This window comes from Alligator sinensis, unplaced genomic scaffold, assembly GCF_000455745.1.
Source record: "Alligator sinensis unplaced genomic scaffold, ASM45574v1 scaffold1164_1, whole genome shotgun sequence".
In the NCBI taxonomy this organism is placed as follows: Eukaryota; Metazoa; Chordata; order Crocodylia; family Alligatoridae; genus Alligator; species Alligator sinensis.
Window position 1 is genome coordinate 1,250,890 of NW_005842225.1, and position 17,952 is coordinate 1,268,841.

Sequence of the window (17,952 nt, forward strand, 5' to 3'; positions counted from 1 at the left end):
GGGCGGGGTTGGGGGGAGGGATCCGGCCCCGGGGTGGGGGGCGTGGGGCAGGGCTCAGGCCCCCGAGCAGGGGCAGTGTGCGGTGGGCACTGCTGAGCGCGGCCGTCTCGCCCGGCAGGCGTCGGGGAACAAGGTGAGCCGGCAGTCCGTGCTGTGCGGGAGCCAGAACATCGTGCTGAACGGGAAGGTGGGTAGCGCCGCGGCCGGGCATCTCCTACCTCTCTGGCTGTCTCTTCCCGGCGGCGGTGCCTACTCCCCCTGCGGCACTGGAGCTGGTTGCCCCCGGCCCGGGCGAGCGCCGGCTGCGCGGCTCCTGCACGGTCTGTGGGAGCCGCCGTGGGGCTGGCAGGGAGCTCCAGAGCTCGCAGCGGGTCCAGCCCCCGCCCGAGGCAGGATCGGCCCTGTCCATCCAGCCCAGGCACATCCAGCATCGAAACTCTTCGCAAGACGCCCGTCAGCCCTGGCAGCGCCGGACCTCGCACCCGGACCTGCTGCAGCCTGAGGAGCCGGGACCACCAGCGTCCTGCTCCTATACCCCGTTGTTAACGTGCGCTCGGGAGATCCCAGAGAGAGACCAGGCATGTCTGAGTCCCCGTGTACGGGATCTCTGCACCCACCATGCCGTGTGTGTGCAAGGCGCTTAGTCTTTCTTTGCCTCAGCTTTGCAACCAGTAGAGATGAGAATCGCTCCCTGTGTGCGGGAGTCTTGAGGCTTCATTCATTTGCCTTGATACGTTCATGAAAGAAGCTTTACGCGTGCGCCTGTATTAGCGGTGACAAAGTTGGGTGTTCCCTTGCCTAGAGGGAGCTTGGCAGATCTCAGCTTGGCCCTGTGTAACTTGCACTCGTTTGGGTGTTTCTCTCTCTGTCCCACCCAGACCATAGTCATGAACGACTGCATTATTCGTGGTGATCTGGCCAATGTCCGGGTTGGACGACACTGCGTGGTGAAAAGCCGAAGCGTCATTAGACCGCCCTTCAAGAAGTTCAGCAAGGGGTAAGAGAATCTGCTCCTCCTGCGGGGCGGGTGTCAGACGCCAAGATGAATTTATAAGCGTGGGTCTTGCTGAGGCCTGACTGCAGGGGACCCTGTTTCCCTTGCCACAGCATCGGCATTTTCTCCTCTTCCCATCTCTGCTTTATGAGTTAATAACTTCCTGTCCAACTGGAGCATGGAAATGCAGCTCTAATAACGAGGTGAAGTTGCAAGTCGCTTCGCATGAACTGCCAACAATTCTAAATGCAGACACGGTCCGTTGCCCTGCATGTGAATCTGATAGGAAAACTAGATCTGTCTTCTGAGTCTGCGTACCAAGTATGGGTAGGAGGGTTCATTCAAAATACCTCATGGCAGACATTAAGCATATACCACTAGATGACCCCTTGGAGCTCGGCAGAACATCCTTCTGCTGCTGCTTTCTGTCTTTGGTTTATTCTCCCTCCTGCTTCTTACTAGGGCTTCTGATTTTCAAAGCTGGAGTTGGCAGCCAGTCCCAACCACACAATTCAGATTGCAAGTGGGAAGCTGGGACTTTGTGCTGTCAAGATGCTGCTGTCTCTTGGATTTTAACAGTAAAATGCAGCGCTCAGAAGATACTTTCTAGCGGAGTATGAGATACCAATAACAGAACTGTTTAGGCCCGTTGTGTGTGTGTGTGTGTGTTGTGAGCGTAGAAAAGTCTGTCGCTGCCCTAAGGAGCTCGTGGTCTCCTGGGGCAATATCTCAAAGAAGTTGGTACTTGAGATTACCCCATTCGGGCATAGTTAGTTCTGTAACAGTGAGCCACCCTTTTGGCAGGCATGCCACAAATCAGCATGCCAGATCTGCTGCTCTGCCTTCTGCTGCCTGCCAAATCTGCTCTGCTTTCTGCTCCCTGCCCTATCTCTGGTTGTGCTGTCTGTCTCTTCCCTGATGTGCCGTATGCCACATTCAGAGGCTGCCGATGCCGCTTGTGACACCTGTGGCGCACGCCTTCTTTGCACTGACCTGGGTTTAGTATTAGTCGAGCCCTTGTGACAGAGGACAGCAAATCCATGAAGCGTTCCACAGGCAGGGAAAATATCAGTATTTCAGCATCTAGAAGATCATCAGAAATAAAGACACTGACACGTCGGCACTCCCTGGCCTGGTTGGCACTGCTGGCCCGTAGTCTGGGTGGGCTTGTTCTCCTGTATCCTTCCTTCTCCCTGCACAAGCCCCTAATAATAATTGATTAAAGAAGATTATCAGCTGGCTGATATTGCAGACCTGCCTGGAAATCCCAAGGAAGCAACAGCAAGAAATGTACAATCTCTGGCCAAACATGCCTTGGCTTCAGGCTTGCCCTTGGCTGTTTGGTGTGACGGGGACAGTCCATGACATACCTGTGGGTCTAATGCTGTTGTGGATTGTGTGTGTGCTGCAGAGCCTGAGCAAATAACCCCCATTCTCTCCCCAGGGTTGCTTTCTTCCCTCTCCACATTGGGGATCATGTCTTCATAGAAGAAGACTGCGTTGTCAACGCTGCCCAGATTGGTTCCTACGTTCACATAGGCAAGAACTGTGTCATTGTAAGTACCTTTGCTCAGTCTTGTCTTTACACCTATCATGTGCTGCCAAGGATGTGTTCTTCCTTCTCTTGCTGTCCTAGCATGCCAAGGAAATTCCTGTCCTTGTTTAAAGATGAATGTTCATTTAGGCTGGTGGTTTCTGTCCAGTGGTGTAGGCTCCGGTCCATCTTACCAAAGAGAACCTGTGTTGCTATGGGCAGTCATCACCTTGTTCACATTGTCCTCACTAGCTCTCCCTTTGTTCTGCCTCTTGGAGCATAACAGTTCTCTGGGGCAGGGAGTATGCTGTTATATTTGGAAATGCCATCTGATGGGAGTGCACTCGTGCAGGTATCACTACATGCCTTGGGCTTTTGGGGGCAATGAAAGGTGGAGCTCAGTGTGCGGAGCCTGCTGGACTGCTGCCTGTGCTGCTGCCTGTCTCCCATTTACCTGGGTGTCTCTTCTGCTCTGTAACAGAGCTTGGGTTGATTGCTCTGCTGAGCCCAGTGTTAGCGTAGGACACAGCATTTGCAGTTGGCTGTTAAATAACTGGTGCTGGCTGGTTCCTTAAAGGTCCCTGGCAATTATCATAGTGACATTCTCCTTGTCTGAGAGTCCCTCTTTCCTTTGTGGCTGTGAAGGAGAGAACTTAATGCCTGACTACGCTGGCCTCTGTTCCGAGGCAGCCAGCCAGAGGGGTTTGAGCAACCTCTGCCTGACATGACGCTGTTCATGCTCAGGAAGGCTACGTGCAGCAGAGCCCTGCTGCCTTGCATGCCCTGCACAGGGGTGAGGGGCAGCCTGGGGAAGCAGCAGCATGTGGCACAAAGTAATCCCCACTGGGAAAGTGGAAATGAGCCAGTGGCACGAAGAGTTGGAAAAACCCAGTAGCCCCTTGAAAGGCCTTCCTAAAAGCCAGTAAAAGCAGGATGCTGGGAACTGTTTTATTTTTCCCTTGTTGCTCTTTGTCTTCGGGGCAGTGGTAGTTCATAAAAGAGGGGATATGAAAGGCCCTTTAAGACCTGGAAGTTCAGTGCCTGGACAGGCAGCCACTTAGCACTTCTCCTGCTCAGGAGCAAAGCCTACTTCTACACCATCTGGCTTATCCCCCTTGGGGACTCGGGGTTCTTCCAGTTTCCTCTCTCCAAGAAGAGCTGGTGCAGGAAGGTAAGACCCCATGGCCTGCGTGTTTCTCACTTGTAGAGGACCGCTGTTTTGGAGACATCTCTCCATTTTGCAAATCAAACAGCTGGAAGACTTCAGAAAAGACTGAAGAAGAAAGTGGCTTGAATTGGGAGGCTCAGCAGGTTCCCCTCTGCCTGTGATGAGGGGCCAAGTAATGACGGATTACAACTGGCTTTCTCTGTTGGTTAGCAGGTTGTCATTGAGATTAAAGCGCAGCTTGTTATAGCATTGGAATAAATGTATGGAGCATTACTTGCTAATCATTTCAGGCCGATTGCCAAGGGTCCTCGAATATTGTGACTCTTAGAAGGGTAATGTTCTGAGTTTCATTAAGCATTGCAACATTTTGAGTCTAATCACCACGGCTTGCTTGACAGACGTGTCCGTTCCCTTTGCAAATGCTGCATTTGTACAAGGCGAGATGCTTAGTGCTTCCTGAAAATGGCTGTTTATCTTGGGGCTTTGCCTCATTCTTCTAGCCGTGTGAGAACAGTTGGGTTATCAGCAAGCCAGGAATTGCTGCTGTCTGGGTATCCAGGGGGAGAGGTTTTCACCGAGGAACTACTGGAGCGGGGACTCTGCATGGATAAGGCAATACAGTCAAGGCTATTTCTTGCTTAAATGGAGACCGTCTTGCTCTGTGACTATGCGATTGTGGTTATCAGAGCTGACTTGCCTGAGTGTATGTGTTGATGTGCAAATATCTCCTGTGCACTAGCGATGAACAAAAGAGACTTTTCACAAGAAATCAAAGCTTCCTGAGCCTGACGAAGGGTTTTTGAACCCGAAAGCTTGCTTAATAACTATTCTCCAACCATTTGGGTTGGTCTAATAAAAGATATCAAATTCACCCAAGGAACCTTGTCTGCCCACATTCAAGGCTGTTACTCAGAACTGCTGAACGCGACCATCTCAGTAAACGTGGCCAGCAACTGCATTTGCTGCTACAGCAAAGTCTTTGCACCAGGCTATCCCCAGGAAGCCAAATGCAGCGTCTGTCCTGTGGAACGTGGCTGGTTATTGTGGCCAGCCCCCTCCTTGCTCAAGTGCAGGAAAGGAAAAGGGAAGGCTACGAACTGTTACACGTGCCAGGTAGCTGGGGTGCCAGGTGGAGCAGCCTGGTTGAGCTGGCTCTGCCAATAGAAGTAAAGCAGCTTAAGCCCCCATGTGTGAGTGCAGGTTTATTCATATAAAACAAGCCTGTAGCTCATTTTGCTTCCCCAGCTTGAAACAAGCCAGGCTGCTCTAAGGCATGTGGATCAGGGGAAAGCAGCATCTGCCTTTGAACTCCTGCTGGCGTCGTGGCTGCTAAAAGGCCACCCCCTTCACTCACCGTGTGGCTGCTATAACTCGTGCTGTGCAAACCAAGCCCGGGAGGGCAGAGCTGAGAGGAGCAGAACTGGGGCTGCAGGCAGGCGTCTGGCTTCTTTCAAGCAGCTGATCACAGGCAGCCGAGTGGCCTTGGGGTACATCCCACTGGCAAAATCCATGTCTTGCTCCATGTGCCCATGTCTTTTGGTCCTTGTTTAGGGGCGGCGATGTGTTCTGAAAGACTGCTGCAAAATCCTAGACAACACTGTGCTACCCCCTGAGACGGTGGTGCCACCTTTCACGGTCTTCTCAGGCTGCCCAGGTACGCTCCGCTTCACGTTACTTTGCCAATACAGTTAGCTGGTTTATATGACCTGACTTTACTTGTATGCTGACTTTACGGTGCAGGTTGGCATGGAGAAGGTTGCTGTTTGCGCTGCACTCCAACATTTAAAGGAACAGGCCTGGGTCCTGTAGCTCGCTGCCTCAGGCACCACTAGGACTTGTAGTTTGGTTTGGGGGAACAACTGAACTGATGTGTGTGCAGTGCTCTCTGTCTGTCTTCTGGGACTGTTCTGCCTCATGGCAACCCTTTCAGTTGGGCTGTTCAGCATCCTGGACTCGGCAGGCAGCTGTATAGAGCACTCTCCTCTCCAGTGTGCTCTGGATTTTTAGAGCTGCAAGGAGGGCTGCTAGGTCGCTGGGGGCGGGCTGCATAGTTCAGAGCACCTCCCTCCACAAGGTGCACAGCCGTTCCTGTCAGGGTAAGCCTGCGGACTTGGAAGGGGAGCGGGACTTGCCGCTCAGGACACTGGCCAGCCATCTGATGGAGCTGTTGGTCTACCAGGGTTAGATGGACCAGTAGTTCATCAGGGTTGGAGTGCTGGTCTAATCTTGAGTGAAAGAAGGGCTTGTTCTGCTTATGCTGCTGCAGGAGCACAAAGGCACAGCAGCTACTGCCTGTCTGTTTACCCTGGTACCACGTCCATCTGTGCACACCCTAAGTCTGCGTGATCTAGAGCTGCCCATCCGTGCTGCAGGAGGTCTCCATAAACCAGTTGCACTTGTGCCTGGCCTCCAGCAGTGCTGTGATACTGCAACTTCTGTTCCCTTGTCAGTTTTCTCCCGAGGGAGGGGGAGCAACCGGGACCCCTGCTTCTCTGGGCTGAGTGCCTGCTGTTACAGGCCCTAGCTGGGGGCAGTGGCCTGACACCCATTTAACAATCTGGGAGGGGAATCTGTGCCTCCAAACTGATTTACGTGAGTGAGAATTCCCCATCAGCTCATTCAGTCTTGGTGTTGACCTTGCAAGTAGATGCTAGCAGAGCAGTGAGTGGAACGCTGCATGACGCCTCCATCTCGGCGCTTTCCGCGAGAACCCTCATCCTTTCACTCTGCTTGGTTTTTCAGGGCTCTTCTCTGGAGAACTCCCAGAATGCACCCAGGAGCTCATGATTGATGTTACAAAGAGCTATTACCAGAAGTTCTTGCCACTTACTCAGGTCTAGTAGCCTATTTACCACATTTCCCAGCAGTAAAAACCCTAGAGAGCACTTAGGGGGACGGAAGAGATGGTGTTCAGTGAGCCAGAGGCAGAACCTCTGTTATCGAGAGCAGGGCTACAGGCCTAGCAAGCAGTCCCTTGTGAAAAGTTGCTGTGTCACGTTGTCTAAACTTTGCGTGTTCATTCAAATGTATTCATTCCACACCGTCCGAGTGGTGCCATTAAATGTTCTGGGGCTTGGGGGGCTGTTATAGCTCCCTGCAGATCAGCACAGCCTGCTGCAGTGAAGCAGTGAGGTAAAAATAACTTCCAGGCAAAGCAAATCGTGCACGTCTGTTTTCAGTCCAGAAGCCCATGGGCATGTCCATGTGGCAACTAGAAACAACCTCCGTCCCAGAGCTGAAGTGCCACGTGGCCAGCATGTTCATAAGGGCCAGTCAGAGGGGACTCTGCCCCCAGAGCAGTGTTATGAAGCTGCTAACATGTAGTTTGAGGTGGATGCCCTCCTCTTTCATCTCCCCGTTGACCCCCCGTTTTCCCTGTCTCTTCTTCGCTAGCAGTAGGATATCCTTTACCTTCTTTAGATGGCTTCAGGCTTTTTGTAGACTTGCTTCCCTGTTTCCTTCCCCCATGGGCCCGTGGGCAGAGACTGCCTGAAGGGGCACTTGTCACCTCTTATTCTGTGTCTAGATGTCTTCCTCATATGCCATCTCCTGTGGGGCTTCTGGGGCTAGGCTAGGTTATCTATAGCGGACACCTGCGCTTTCACCTGAGCATCACAAGCCTTTGAAGGAGGCAGGTGGAATCGTGGGGAGAGAGTGGATTAAAACCAGCAGTGGCCAAGAGCACACTTGTGTGCTGGCAGAGTCCACTGAAGCTTCCCCCGCTGCTCTAGAGCCCTAAGATACGTTTCAGATGCAGCTGATGCACCAAGACCTGTTCCCGTTGTGTCGGCTGTTGGGTCACCTCCCACCCAGAGGTCATGCCCCTGCCAAGAATGCGCTGCCCGCTCCTAGCAGATTGCATTGAAACTTGAGGTCTGCCCCTTCCTTACTCCGTGTCATGTTTAGAAGTGGGGCTTCTGCATGTTGTGCTCTGACTGGGGAGCCGGGGTGCAGATGAGTAGCATAGCAGGCATGTGGCTGACAGTAGCAGGGAGCAGGCCTCCAGCTGTTCTCTAGCAAGTAGGGCTCAGATACACATTAACTAGCTACTAGCTGTACAAGTACTGAAGTGTGTAGTAATGACTGTTAATCTGATGTAAAGCTGCTGTCTGCTTTGTTTGTATTTTTACTGTACATAAATTAAAAGCCTCTTACATGGGTCAAGTGACTTGCAAGTTGGCACTTTCCAAATCCAAAGGCTCGGTTCCTGTGGTGGCCATGGGCATGTTTTCCCATTCTTCCTGTTCAGAGAGAGGCTTCCATGGTATTTCCAAGCATTTAGCATCAGTACATAAAAAAAGCAAAGCTCTTCTGTCTCCAGAAGCAGATTCCCCCGTGCCTGGCGTCCAGTTGACTTATGTGCTAGGTCACAGGAAAACACAATTCCAGGACCACAGGCAGGAAACTCTCTGCTGTGCTGTGCACAAGCTCTCCTCTCACCCACCTTTATGGGGTACAGCCCCGTAAATGCCATCAGCCCCAGGTGGGCAAACAGTTGCAAAGGCAAAAACCTGCCACCTTTGTCAGGTAGTGATTATTAATCCCCTGTACTGGCCCAAAGAGGTGTCTTATAGCAAATTCGAGTTCCCTGGACCCCATAGGTTTGACTTTACATTAAGGCGCAAGTGATGGGGTCGGATATTGGAATCCATTGGCTTGTCTAGCACTACCTGTCTGTGCCAGGTCTCAAACAGACCTCAAGTCTGATGTCAGTTCTTGGTTTAAGCCCAGTTCGAGTGGTGCCATTTTAACACCCCCGCCTACGCTGGCCTCTGCTTAAGGAATCCTGTCGGACTAGGCCTGGAGCCAAAAGTAGACGAGAGCTTCAGCAGCTTTACTGTGCAATTCTCCTCTGTTCCCTGAGTGTCCTTGTGTGGGCTCAGTGTGATGGAAGTGTGCCTTGGCCAGGGCCTGCTCCTTTCTCCCCTGAGCAGAGCTAGTACTAAGTCACAGCTGTTCCCTGCACATGTACTGAGGACATGGTGTCCTACTGCCTTTCTGCTGAAAGGATTAGTTCCTCCCCTGCTCTCTCTAATGCCTTGTCTGAGGAGAGCCAGTGGCTGCAGACACTGTGGCTGCCAAGCTGAGGCCTCCCAAGATCACACACCTGGGCAGGTAGGCTACTGAGAGAGCCTGCCAATTAAATGTTGAGCAGCTGGAGAAGCATCTTGAGTCGCCTTGCAAAGTTGCATCTGTGCTATCAGCGCTCTCCAACCCTCCAAGGTAGCTCTCCATGAGCAAGAGGAGGCAGCAGGAGGGGCCCATCTGTGCCGTGTCACCATGGTGTCACTTCACTTTCAACCGCACGTAGCACCTTTCACAAGGATGGCTTAGCTAGTGACTCCATTGGAGCAGCCTGGTGCCAGAGCACTGGGGCTGGGGCGGGAGGCAGAACAAGCGCAGGGTGACCCATTGGCAAGCGGGAGCTGTGGCTGTGGGGGTGCCTGGGGATCACGGCCAGTAGCTGTTTTGGTGAGCTACAGGGACTGCCGTGGGCACCTGAACGGAGCTGTGTGGTGCTGCAGCGTGTGGGCACGGCCGGCAGGGCTGCTTCTGTGCCTCTCGGTACGGGCATGGAGCCAGCGCACCTCTGCCTCCAGTGAAATCTGTTTTGTTGTCTTTAAGGTGGCCTCGGCCAGGGTCTGAGCCCAAGTCAGCTGCGAAGACCTCTCACCCAACACTTAAAATCCCTTAGTTTGGCCATTTTAACCTGCATCCTTCGAAGCGTGGCTGTCCCAGGCTCGTCTCCACACCTGTGCCTGCTGGCTGGGATGACAGCATGTCGCTGGGTCGCTGCCTGCCTCGCCAGCCCTTGGGAAGTGGTAGTTTCCTGACGTCCACACTTAGCCTCTCGTGGTTCAAAGAGGTTTTGCTGCCTAGATCCGGAGCACAAGGTAGCCGTGGAGCTGGCTGGCTTTGAGCACGAGGAGGACTGCGCTGTGCTGGGCACGGGGTAGGGGGACTCTAGTTCCTTGAGGCCGATGAGTTGTTTAAACCACAATAAACCCTCCTGCCCCTGTCACTCCATGGGCTAGAACAGCCCAGCCCTGTTGCAGATGGGAGAGGGCTGCTGGCCGCATCCTGCCATGCTGGCGGGGAACAATTAACACGATAAGCAGCACTTGGGACCACAACCAAGCATAGGCTTTAGGAAGCTGCCTCTCCCAGCTCCTGGGACCAGGGTCCCCCGCAGGCCCCAACAGTTGATTTCCTTTCATTTTACTAATTCCGGCTCTGTGCTGCATGTAACTGCTGGCTGTTTGCAGGGCCACATGGAGAAGGGGAAGGGATCCAGATCCCAGAAATATTGCTGGGAGTTGTCTCTGCTTTGCCAGGAGCAGAGCTCCCCAGGACAGCCCAGTGTAGCAGTTCGCCACTGGTGCAATGGCAGTGCCTTGCAGGCCCTGCTCCCTCACCCCTGCCCCACCTCTCGTGTGAGCCCTGAACTTTTAAGCCCCTTCTAGAAAGATCAGCAGCTCTAGCTCAAGCTACCAGCCAGCTGCGGTGTGGCTAAACTGAGCTGTGTCTCGGAGAAGGCTCAGCTAGCTGCTTGCCCAGGCGCAGAACATGCTGGCTTGGACTGCTCTGTCCCCTTCGTGCTGCTGGGAATGAACGAGACAGGCTTAATGTGGAGAGCAAAGCCCGCAAGGCCTGTTTGTAAACTAACCCAGAAGGCAGAGCTGGTGCTGGGCCCTGCCGCCTCTATTTAAAGTTCATGCGGGGAGTTCCCGGGAGCCAGGGGCTGGGCAGAGCCGCGGGGGTGTCACCACCTGTCCCAGCCCTGCCTCCTTGCTGTGACCGGGGAGAGGAGAGCCCCGTTCCCCTAGAGCACAAGTGTCTCCTCTGGGCTGCTGCAGCAAGCAGGCCTCTGGGCCTGGTACCCACAGCTACGGGGCACTAAGAAGGGCATGGTGTCAGCCTCCAGCCAGGCCATGCAAAGACCAGCCGATGGGTGTTGGAAGCCACCCAGCTCAGGGCACACATGCCTGTGATGAAAGCAGAGGCTTGCTGAGTCTGCCTCTGGGATGTTCAGGCAGCGCCTATCCTCCACCCTCAGTCAAGCATGGCGAGACTGCAGTGACACTGGACAGCAGAATACAATGGGCCAGTCTGATGCACGTGGTATGAAAGAACACGACTGTTAAACTCTCCTAATGACCGGGACCCTTCCTACCCAGAGCGCCAGCAGCATCGGTCCCCAGCACCGTGCGGGGTGCTGAATTAAGTGAACGACACGGAAACACCATCTACGCTCCAGTGCGTGAGGGAGACCCCTGTCACAACATGACGAGGCACACGTGGCCAGCGAGAGCAATGGGACCAGATCCCCATTCAGGCCGCGTCTGCTGGCAGCACAGCCACAGAGCACCACAAGAAACAGTGCGGGGTGCTGAATCACCAGCATGTCGGCTGCTCCGCTGCAGCTGCCCATGGGCGCGCTTGTGCTGGGCAGAGCTGGGGCGCTTATCCCTCAGCAGAACATGCACTTGCTGTGGGGCAAGCGTGTGCATCTGGGCAGGCCCTACAGTGCAGCTGATGCACACTCTTGATGGCACACTTAGGAGGCACACTTGCTGCCCTCGCAGGGATGTGGTCACGCTTCTGTACCCAAAGGCTCTGGCTAAGATTGCACGTGGCTTTCCCAGGAGAATCGCCCTCCAAAGGTGCAGCAGCATACGGCACTTGCCCCAGGGTAACCATTCGGCACCTACCATCCCTGTGGATGTAACCTGTCTCCCAGCTCCCAGATCAGGCATGGCACTTGTACCCAGCACCATGGGCACATCCAGTGCTGCCTCGAGCAATCCTGTTATGTTCTGAGTAATGTGGCACCTGTGTTCTCACCTGTGTATTCTCTTCATCTGGAGCCGTGTGCATGCCGGCAGCATTTGTGTACGTGCCTATGTGCTTTCCTGAACATTGCCTGGAACACAAATAAACTGGTCAGACAAGAACTCCTTCGAGGGGCTGGCTGCTGTGTTCTCGGAAAACCCATCCGAGCCCCCGACACTCGCGCACAGCCACACTCGCTCTGCCAGTGGGATCAGTGCCTCTCTTCCACCAGAAGGCAGCGTAGCTTTGCACCTTGGAGACAAACCACAGTGCATGTGTATATACGCATGTGTACAGACTAACCAAAGTGTGTGCACGTATGTGTATACACGCATGTTCCACCGGGCCTCTTGCAGCCGTCACCAAGCAGGCAAGGGCCTAGATCTAACGTATGCTGCCCTGTGCAAGCTGTTGAGACCCAGGAGAGCTTCGGTCCACAGCCCAGGGCTGACGTGAGCTCCCAGCAGGGTGGAGGCAGACGGCAGTCCCTGCTGTGTCTTGCTGACCTCAGCCAGCTCCATTCCTTCCCTGTTTGCTGGAGGCCGAAGCAGCAGCTTCCTTCTGGGGAGGAATGGGACCCACGTGACTTGTCTCAGGTGCCCTGGGACAGCATGAGCTTCTGGGCCTGGGCTCCCTCTCCAAAATGGCCATAGCCCAGACTGGCCTGCGTCTGAGGCCAGCGAGCAGGTTTGGGAGATGTTCGGCCAGAGCAGAAAGACGCAGAGGGGCGCTTTGTGCCCGAAAGCTTGGTGAGCTTCTCCCCAGCTGTAGCACGTCATCCGATGCAGCAAGACCTTGGCTGTCTGTGAAAGCTCACACCTCCCTGAACGAGTTTGAGTCCCAGGTGCCACCCTGCCCTACTTTCTGCCTGACTTCAGACTCTCCCAACCCCACCCTCGGTCCAGTGAAAGCGATCCCAAAGTCCTGGCCTCTAGACCGCCACAGCTGCTCCTCTCCCGCCCCACGGAGCCAGCCAGTCATTCCCATCCAGGCTGCCCTGCAAATAGGAATTGAAGAGGAACAGGAGGGCAGACACCTGGGGGAGCACGGTGGCCTGATCTGGGCAGGTTCTGCCCGTCATAGCCCTGGCATTCGCCTGCACTGGGGGTGCGCCACCTGGGAACGGGAGTGTCCAGCAGGGAGGGAGCCGGGTGCCAGACCTCTGTCAGTAGGTCACTAAGCTCGTTAGGAGGTTTTGCTCCGCGGAGGAGCCCGTCCCAGGCTGGTGCCCCCACCGCTGCGGTGGGGAACGGAGAGCACAGGCCGTGAAGGGAGTTCCCGTCCAGCACAGGGCAGCAGGATCCCATAACGATGCCTTCACGCTCTGTGCCCGCTGTTCCCATGTGACCTCCCTTTGTGCTTTGTCCCGGGGCTGCCAGGCGGTGCTGAAGCCAGGCCGCTGCATTCATGCGAGCACTGCTTGCTTCTCGCGCCCCGAGAGCGCCCGCAGAGGTAAACAGTGCTCAGCCACAGATCACACACCCTCCCGCCCCGGGGAGCCGGATGAGACAGGACATGCGGGCAGAGGGCAGGGCTGGCCATGCCCAGGGCGAATGCAGAAGGGCTTCTTTGTTGGTCTCCGTGGCTGCAGGACTGTCACAGCCCCTGCAGCTGAGCCTGGTGCCGGTGTCCCCAGTGCAGGGGCCAGCATCCTTCCCCCCCATGGGAGCATGCTAGGAGCAGCTTCTCACCCATGTTCCCACCAGTGCTGCTGCGATGCACCCAGGCAGGCCTGGCACTGTCACGGGGCCACAACACCCTCCTCCTTGGGCCCCACGTCGCAGGAAGGAGAAGGCTCGGCCCAGGCCTGGTTGCTCTGCAGGGGCAATCTGTTGCGTTATCAGCAACAGGGTGCCTGGCCCATCCAGGAGAGACCCGTTCACCCCTTGTTGCTCTGGCCCAGCCTGTGGCAGATGCACCCTCATGGACGTGGCTCCCCACAAGAGCCAGCCTCCCCACGGGAGGGAGCAGGGGGAGCTCCGGAGACATCACCCAACACACAACCAGCAGGCGCGTTCCTCCGATCTGGACACACCAGAGTGCATCCCCTTCCCTGCCGGGACCGTCCAGTCCCCAGGACTCGGGGCCAGGACTCTCACTGCACATGCTCCGGGACGGGGCAGCAAACCCGCCTGCTTGGCAGACGATTCCTGCCTTGCTTTGCAGTGCTGCCGTTGGGATGCCTGACTGCTCCTTGGGCTGCCATTAGATGCATTGGCCTGGCCTCGTTTCCATGAAGCGGAGGTCTCTGAGCTTTCTGTGCCGATCTGGGGTCCGGCCCCTGAGTCACGTCCGCTCTGGGAGCGGTGTCTGCTGCCAGACTATCAAGTTTCTGGGTAATGATGACTGTACGTTTCCGCTCTGTGATGCATTTGTTTTGACTTCAGCAGAAAGGCCCCTGGATAAAGCACCTGACCATTTCCAGCATGATAACTTCTGCCCTCATTATTCAACGTGTCAATATTGGTGAGATACTAGAAGCTGAAATGAAACCCTGTTGGGTTCGTGTATTTGTGCTGCGTGGTCCTTTCCGCATTTGCTTTTCGGGGGGCAGAAAGGCACAACATTGGCAGGAAAAACAAGTCGGGAGGAGCCCGGAGTTGTGGGAACACCGGGGAGAGGCCAAGGGGATGGGGCTGCCCTGGGCAGAGGCAGCGAACAGGGCACGGCTGTCTCGCCTGCCCCGTCCCTGGCTCTGCCTGTGCGGTGCAGCCCTGGCACCGATCGCCGAGAGGTTGTGGAGCCTCTGGGATGGGAGGTTTGCGCACGCAAGGCTGGGAGAGTTTGGACAGAGCTGGCGCCGTCTGGAGCAGGACTCGGGGGCGCGCGGCTGCCTCTGCAGGACAGCCCCTGGGGAAAGGCCCTGTCCCCGGTCCGGGGACCTACATGAACCCCCTGCTCCAGCTCCGAGTGGCGCGGCCTCCCTCCCCGACAGCCTCCATGAACCCCTGCCCAGAAACCGAAGCTGCAAGGTCTCCTCAGGCCTCCTAAGCTGCTCAGGAGTAACTGAGGTCTCCGACACCAGCTGGGAGCAGAGGAGAGACGTTAACATGCATGCGCCTCCTTTACCAAAAATAAGCCGGCTTGCCCTGGGCGCATCACGCCCGCAGCAGCCGCTCATCCACGGGACATTTGCCTCATCAGGGCTCAGCATCTCCTGCGGGTGCCAGGCTGCCGGGGCACGGAGCGGGGATCTCCCCAACAGCTGAAACAGGCGGGCACCCAGCCAAAAGCCACGGGCAGCTGGCAGCCAGCGACACCTTTGAAACCCCCCAAAGCTGATTGTGAATTGGCAGCTTTGTGCATGGCTTGCTCACCCCAGCCGGAGCCCGAGCCCTCTGCCCGGAGCGCACGATGCAGCTGAAATCCCCGGGGTCGCAGAGAGGCACGTCCCCAGTGCACTGGGCCTGGGCAGGGGGAACCCAGAGTGGGGGCAGGTAGTGCTGTGCCCGGCAGCCAAGGGGCCCTGGATGCTGAAATGCAGGATCTGACCTATGGGGCTGGGCAAAGCAGCTCCCCTATGGCCTGAGCCAGCCATGTCCAGCAGGAAAGGGCAGTTTCCAGAGCACGGCCTCATCTCCCCGGTGCCCGAGCAGGACAGGAGGCATCCCCGGTCAGACACATCCCTCCCTCGAGCACCCTGCGCTGCCAGGCACTGCAGCTCCTGGCACATGGCACCCAGCGCTCAGAGGTGAACTGGGGCCACAGCACGAGTCCTTGCCGACGTGGCCTCTGAAGCTCTGAGAAGCGCTGGCTGGTACCTGGGGGCTTTAGCTACATCACGCTCCAGGCAGATGGCTCAGGCTCAGTGCTGGGGGGTGGGAAGAGGCAGAACTGGGAGAGGTGAAACCCGAGCCCAGGTGGGAATCCATATGGATGGGGCAGCCCCCGCCTGGGGGATTATCTGTACCTTCGGGAAGGACACAGAAGCCACCTGCATGTTCCCGGGGCCCCGGCAGAGACGGGCTGGAGGGAGTCAGCCCGGAGCGGCAGCTGAAGCAAGGGAAGAAAGATGCAGTCCCGGCAGCGCTGTGTGTTTTCTGAAACACGCCTGGTCCTGCTGCGAGGGGGCACCCAGCACAGACCACTTGTCTACAGACCGTCGCTCCTCTCCCATGGCCAGAGATCCAAGCGATGGACAGGCCTCAGCTCTTCCTCTTACCAACATCGACGGGTAGCAGCACTGCAGCCATTTGGGGGAATTTGGGCTGCCGCGGGAGTGCGTCAAAAGCCACTTCACGGCAAACAGAGGGAGAAACAGCACGACCTGCACAGCAGGGCATGTCAGAGCAAACTGCAGGGCACATGCAGATACCCTCGCCAGGGCCCGCGTTGGGCAAGACGGCTCTCCTTTGAAGGTGAACTTGGCAAAAGCAGGAAGGGCAGGGTCCAGCCCCGAAGGGATCGCTCTCGCTCTGTGCCAGGGAGCAGCAGAGGGGCGAGGAAGGCTTAGGGACGGTGGTGGCTCCTTTAATCCATCCCTAAGACCTCTGCATGGGCAACAGCTGGGCAGCAAACAAGCTGTTGTTTTAATTGCCCGCAATAAAAACACTGGTTAAAATGACCATTAATGCCTGTATTGTGAAACGCCGCGTGCTAGAGCTTCCCACGCCTATTCTGTACACAGCCCCGAGCAGGAGCTTTGAGTCCATTAGTCTTTATCGCTCAAGGCGCACACACAATAAAAGGCCAAGATAAACACACATGCTTCAAGATGCAGCGCTGAAGCCATCCTGCAAGGTCCCTCTCAGCTGGACGGCTCTAGAACAGGCCCTCAAGTCCGGCTGTCCACAGCCAGAGGACAGCGCTTGCCCCCATCTCCCTCCTGGCAGGGGGTCCCACGCGAAGCCTCACGCAGGAGCAACAGCAGGGATATCGCCAGCGTCCTGCGCACCTCCCAAAAGCGTGTTCAGTGATAGTCTAAGCCCCCCTGGTCCAGCACGCAGCTTCGCGATGCAGTGCAGCAAAGCCCGGGCAGGGGCTCCCTGGATCACACCTGGTGTTTCAACACCACTAATAGTAATTTGCTGGCTGGAAAGAACTGCTGGCAGGTTTTGGAAACCCTGTATCCTCGCAGGGTCGGGACCCAGCCAACATCCCGAGACCCACCAGTGCATGCACAACCAAGGAGAGCAGCCCTGCCGCTTATGTCGCCCTTGTGCAACGGGGCTGTGCACCCCGCCGTCACCCGCTGCACTGCAGGACCTGCTGCTGCTTCCTACCCGCAGCCCAAATCATAGGATCCCAGGAGAGCTGGGCTGCAGGGACCTCCTGAGGTCACAGCTAGTCCAGCCTCTTGCTCAAGACATCACTCCTGACTACACCATCTCAGCCATGTGTCTGTCTAACCTGCCCTTTTCCCCGGGGAGATGGGAGCCTGGCCCGGGCTGCCCGAAGCAGCAACAGCAGGGCAGGCTCGCCTCGTAAAGCCTAGGAGTTGCAAACGCCTGACCTGCTCTGTTTGTCGCAGGTTGGGGGAAGGAGGCTCCGCAGCCCTGTGCCAAAAGGCCTAGTGCACCTCCGGGGTCTGACAGGTTTACATAGGCAGAAACCAGACCGGCAGGTCCATCACTGGCTTTCGACTGCCCGGGGCCTGGGTGGACGATGCTGCCACCCCTGAGACTCTCTGAAACGAGGCCACCTGGAAATGGGCCCTGGCAGCTGAATGACAGTTTTCATTACCCCTTAATTAAAGCGTGCTCTAGCCCCGCTCGCTGCTCTGGTTTGCTCAGCACCAGCTGTCCCCCCGGGCGGGCGTGTGGGCCGATGTGCCTCGCCTGCCAGCGCGGGGCCATAAAGCACGTGGGGCTGTTTGTTGCTGTTTCTTTCCCAGTAATGCCCAGATGCTGCTGCTCCCGCCGTCAACACTCAGTGCAAACACGGGAGGCAGGAGGGGGCTGCCCTGGAAAAACCAACAAACCGCTCACAACAGCCATCCCTGGCTGGGCTGGACCCACACGCACACCTTTATCTCATCTCCCCATTGGCAGAGATAAGGGTTTTCTGAGGAATGAAAACAGCAGTGATGAGAGGAGGCTGGACCTGGGGCTCCCAGACAACGCAGGCCTCCGGCAGGGCCTGGGGGAACCGACGCTCGCCCGACGGAGACCAGACCAACGCCAACCGCAGGTGCGGATGGCCGAGGGGCCAGGAACTGCCCAGACCCTGGCACTGGGGTCAGGGAGCAGGTGCCCTCCTGTGTACATGCCTGTGGGGGGGCACTTGCACTGTCCTGGTGCCCGTGGGGGCAGGCGAGGCTGAGGGGGCCGGAGAGTCAGGCCCTCGGGGACCCCGGGGTCGTGGGAACCAGCGACCCGGTTCCCAGGACTCCCGAGTCCCTACTGCTCAAACACAGTTGATGGGTAATGCAGCCCGGCTCCTCGTCCCCTGCCTTCCCCAGCTGATCCTGCCATGCCCCCAGCC

The 17,952-nt window shown here is 56.6% G+C and overlaps 1 protein-coding gene across 1 annotated transcript; it reads left to right on the forward strand.

The window, feature by feature from the left end:
• Positions 1–40: 40 nt before the first annotated feature.
• On the forward strand, positions 41–11,651 carry DCTN5 (dynactin subunit 5; the record flags this gene model as incomplete). The annotated part of the gene is made up of 6 exons (XM_006027153.2): positions 41–187; positions 879–997; positions 2,439–2,550; positions 5,248–5,350; positions 6,439–6,530; positions 9,322–11,651. Coding segments are annotated over 6 exons (594 nt in total), but the record flags the coding sequence as incomplete, so codon positions are not given.
• Between the last annotated feature and the right edge of the window lie 6,301 nt (positions 11,652–17,952).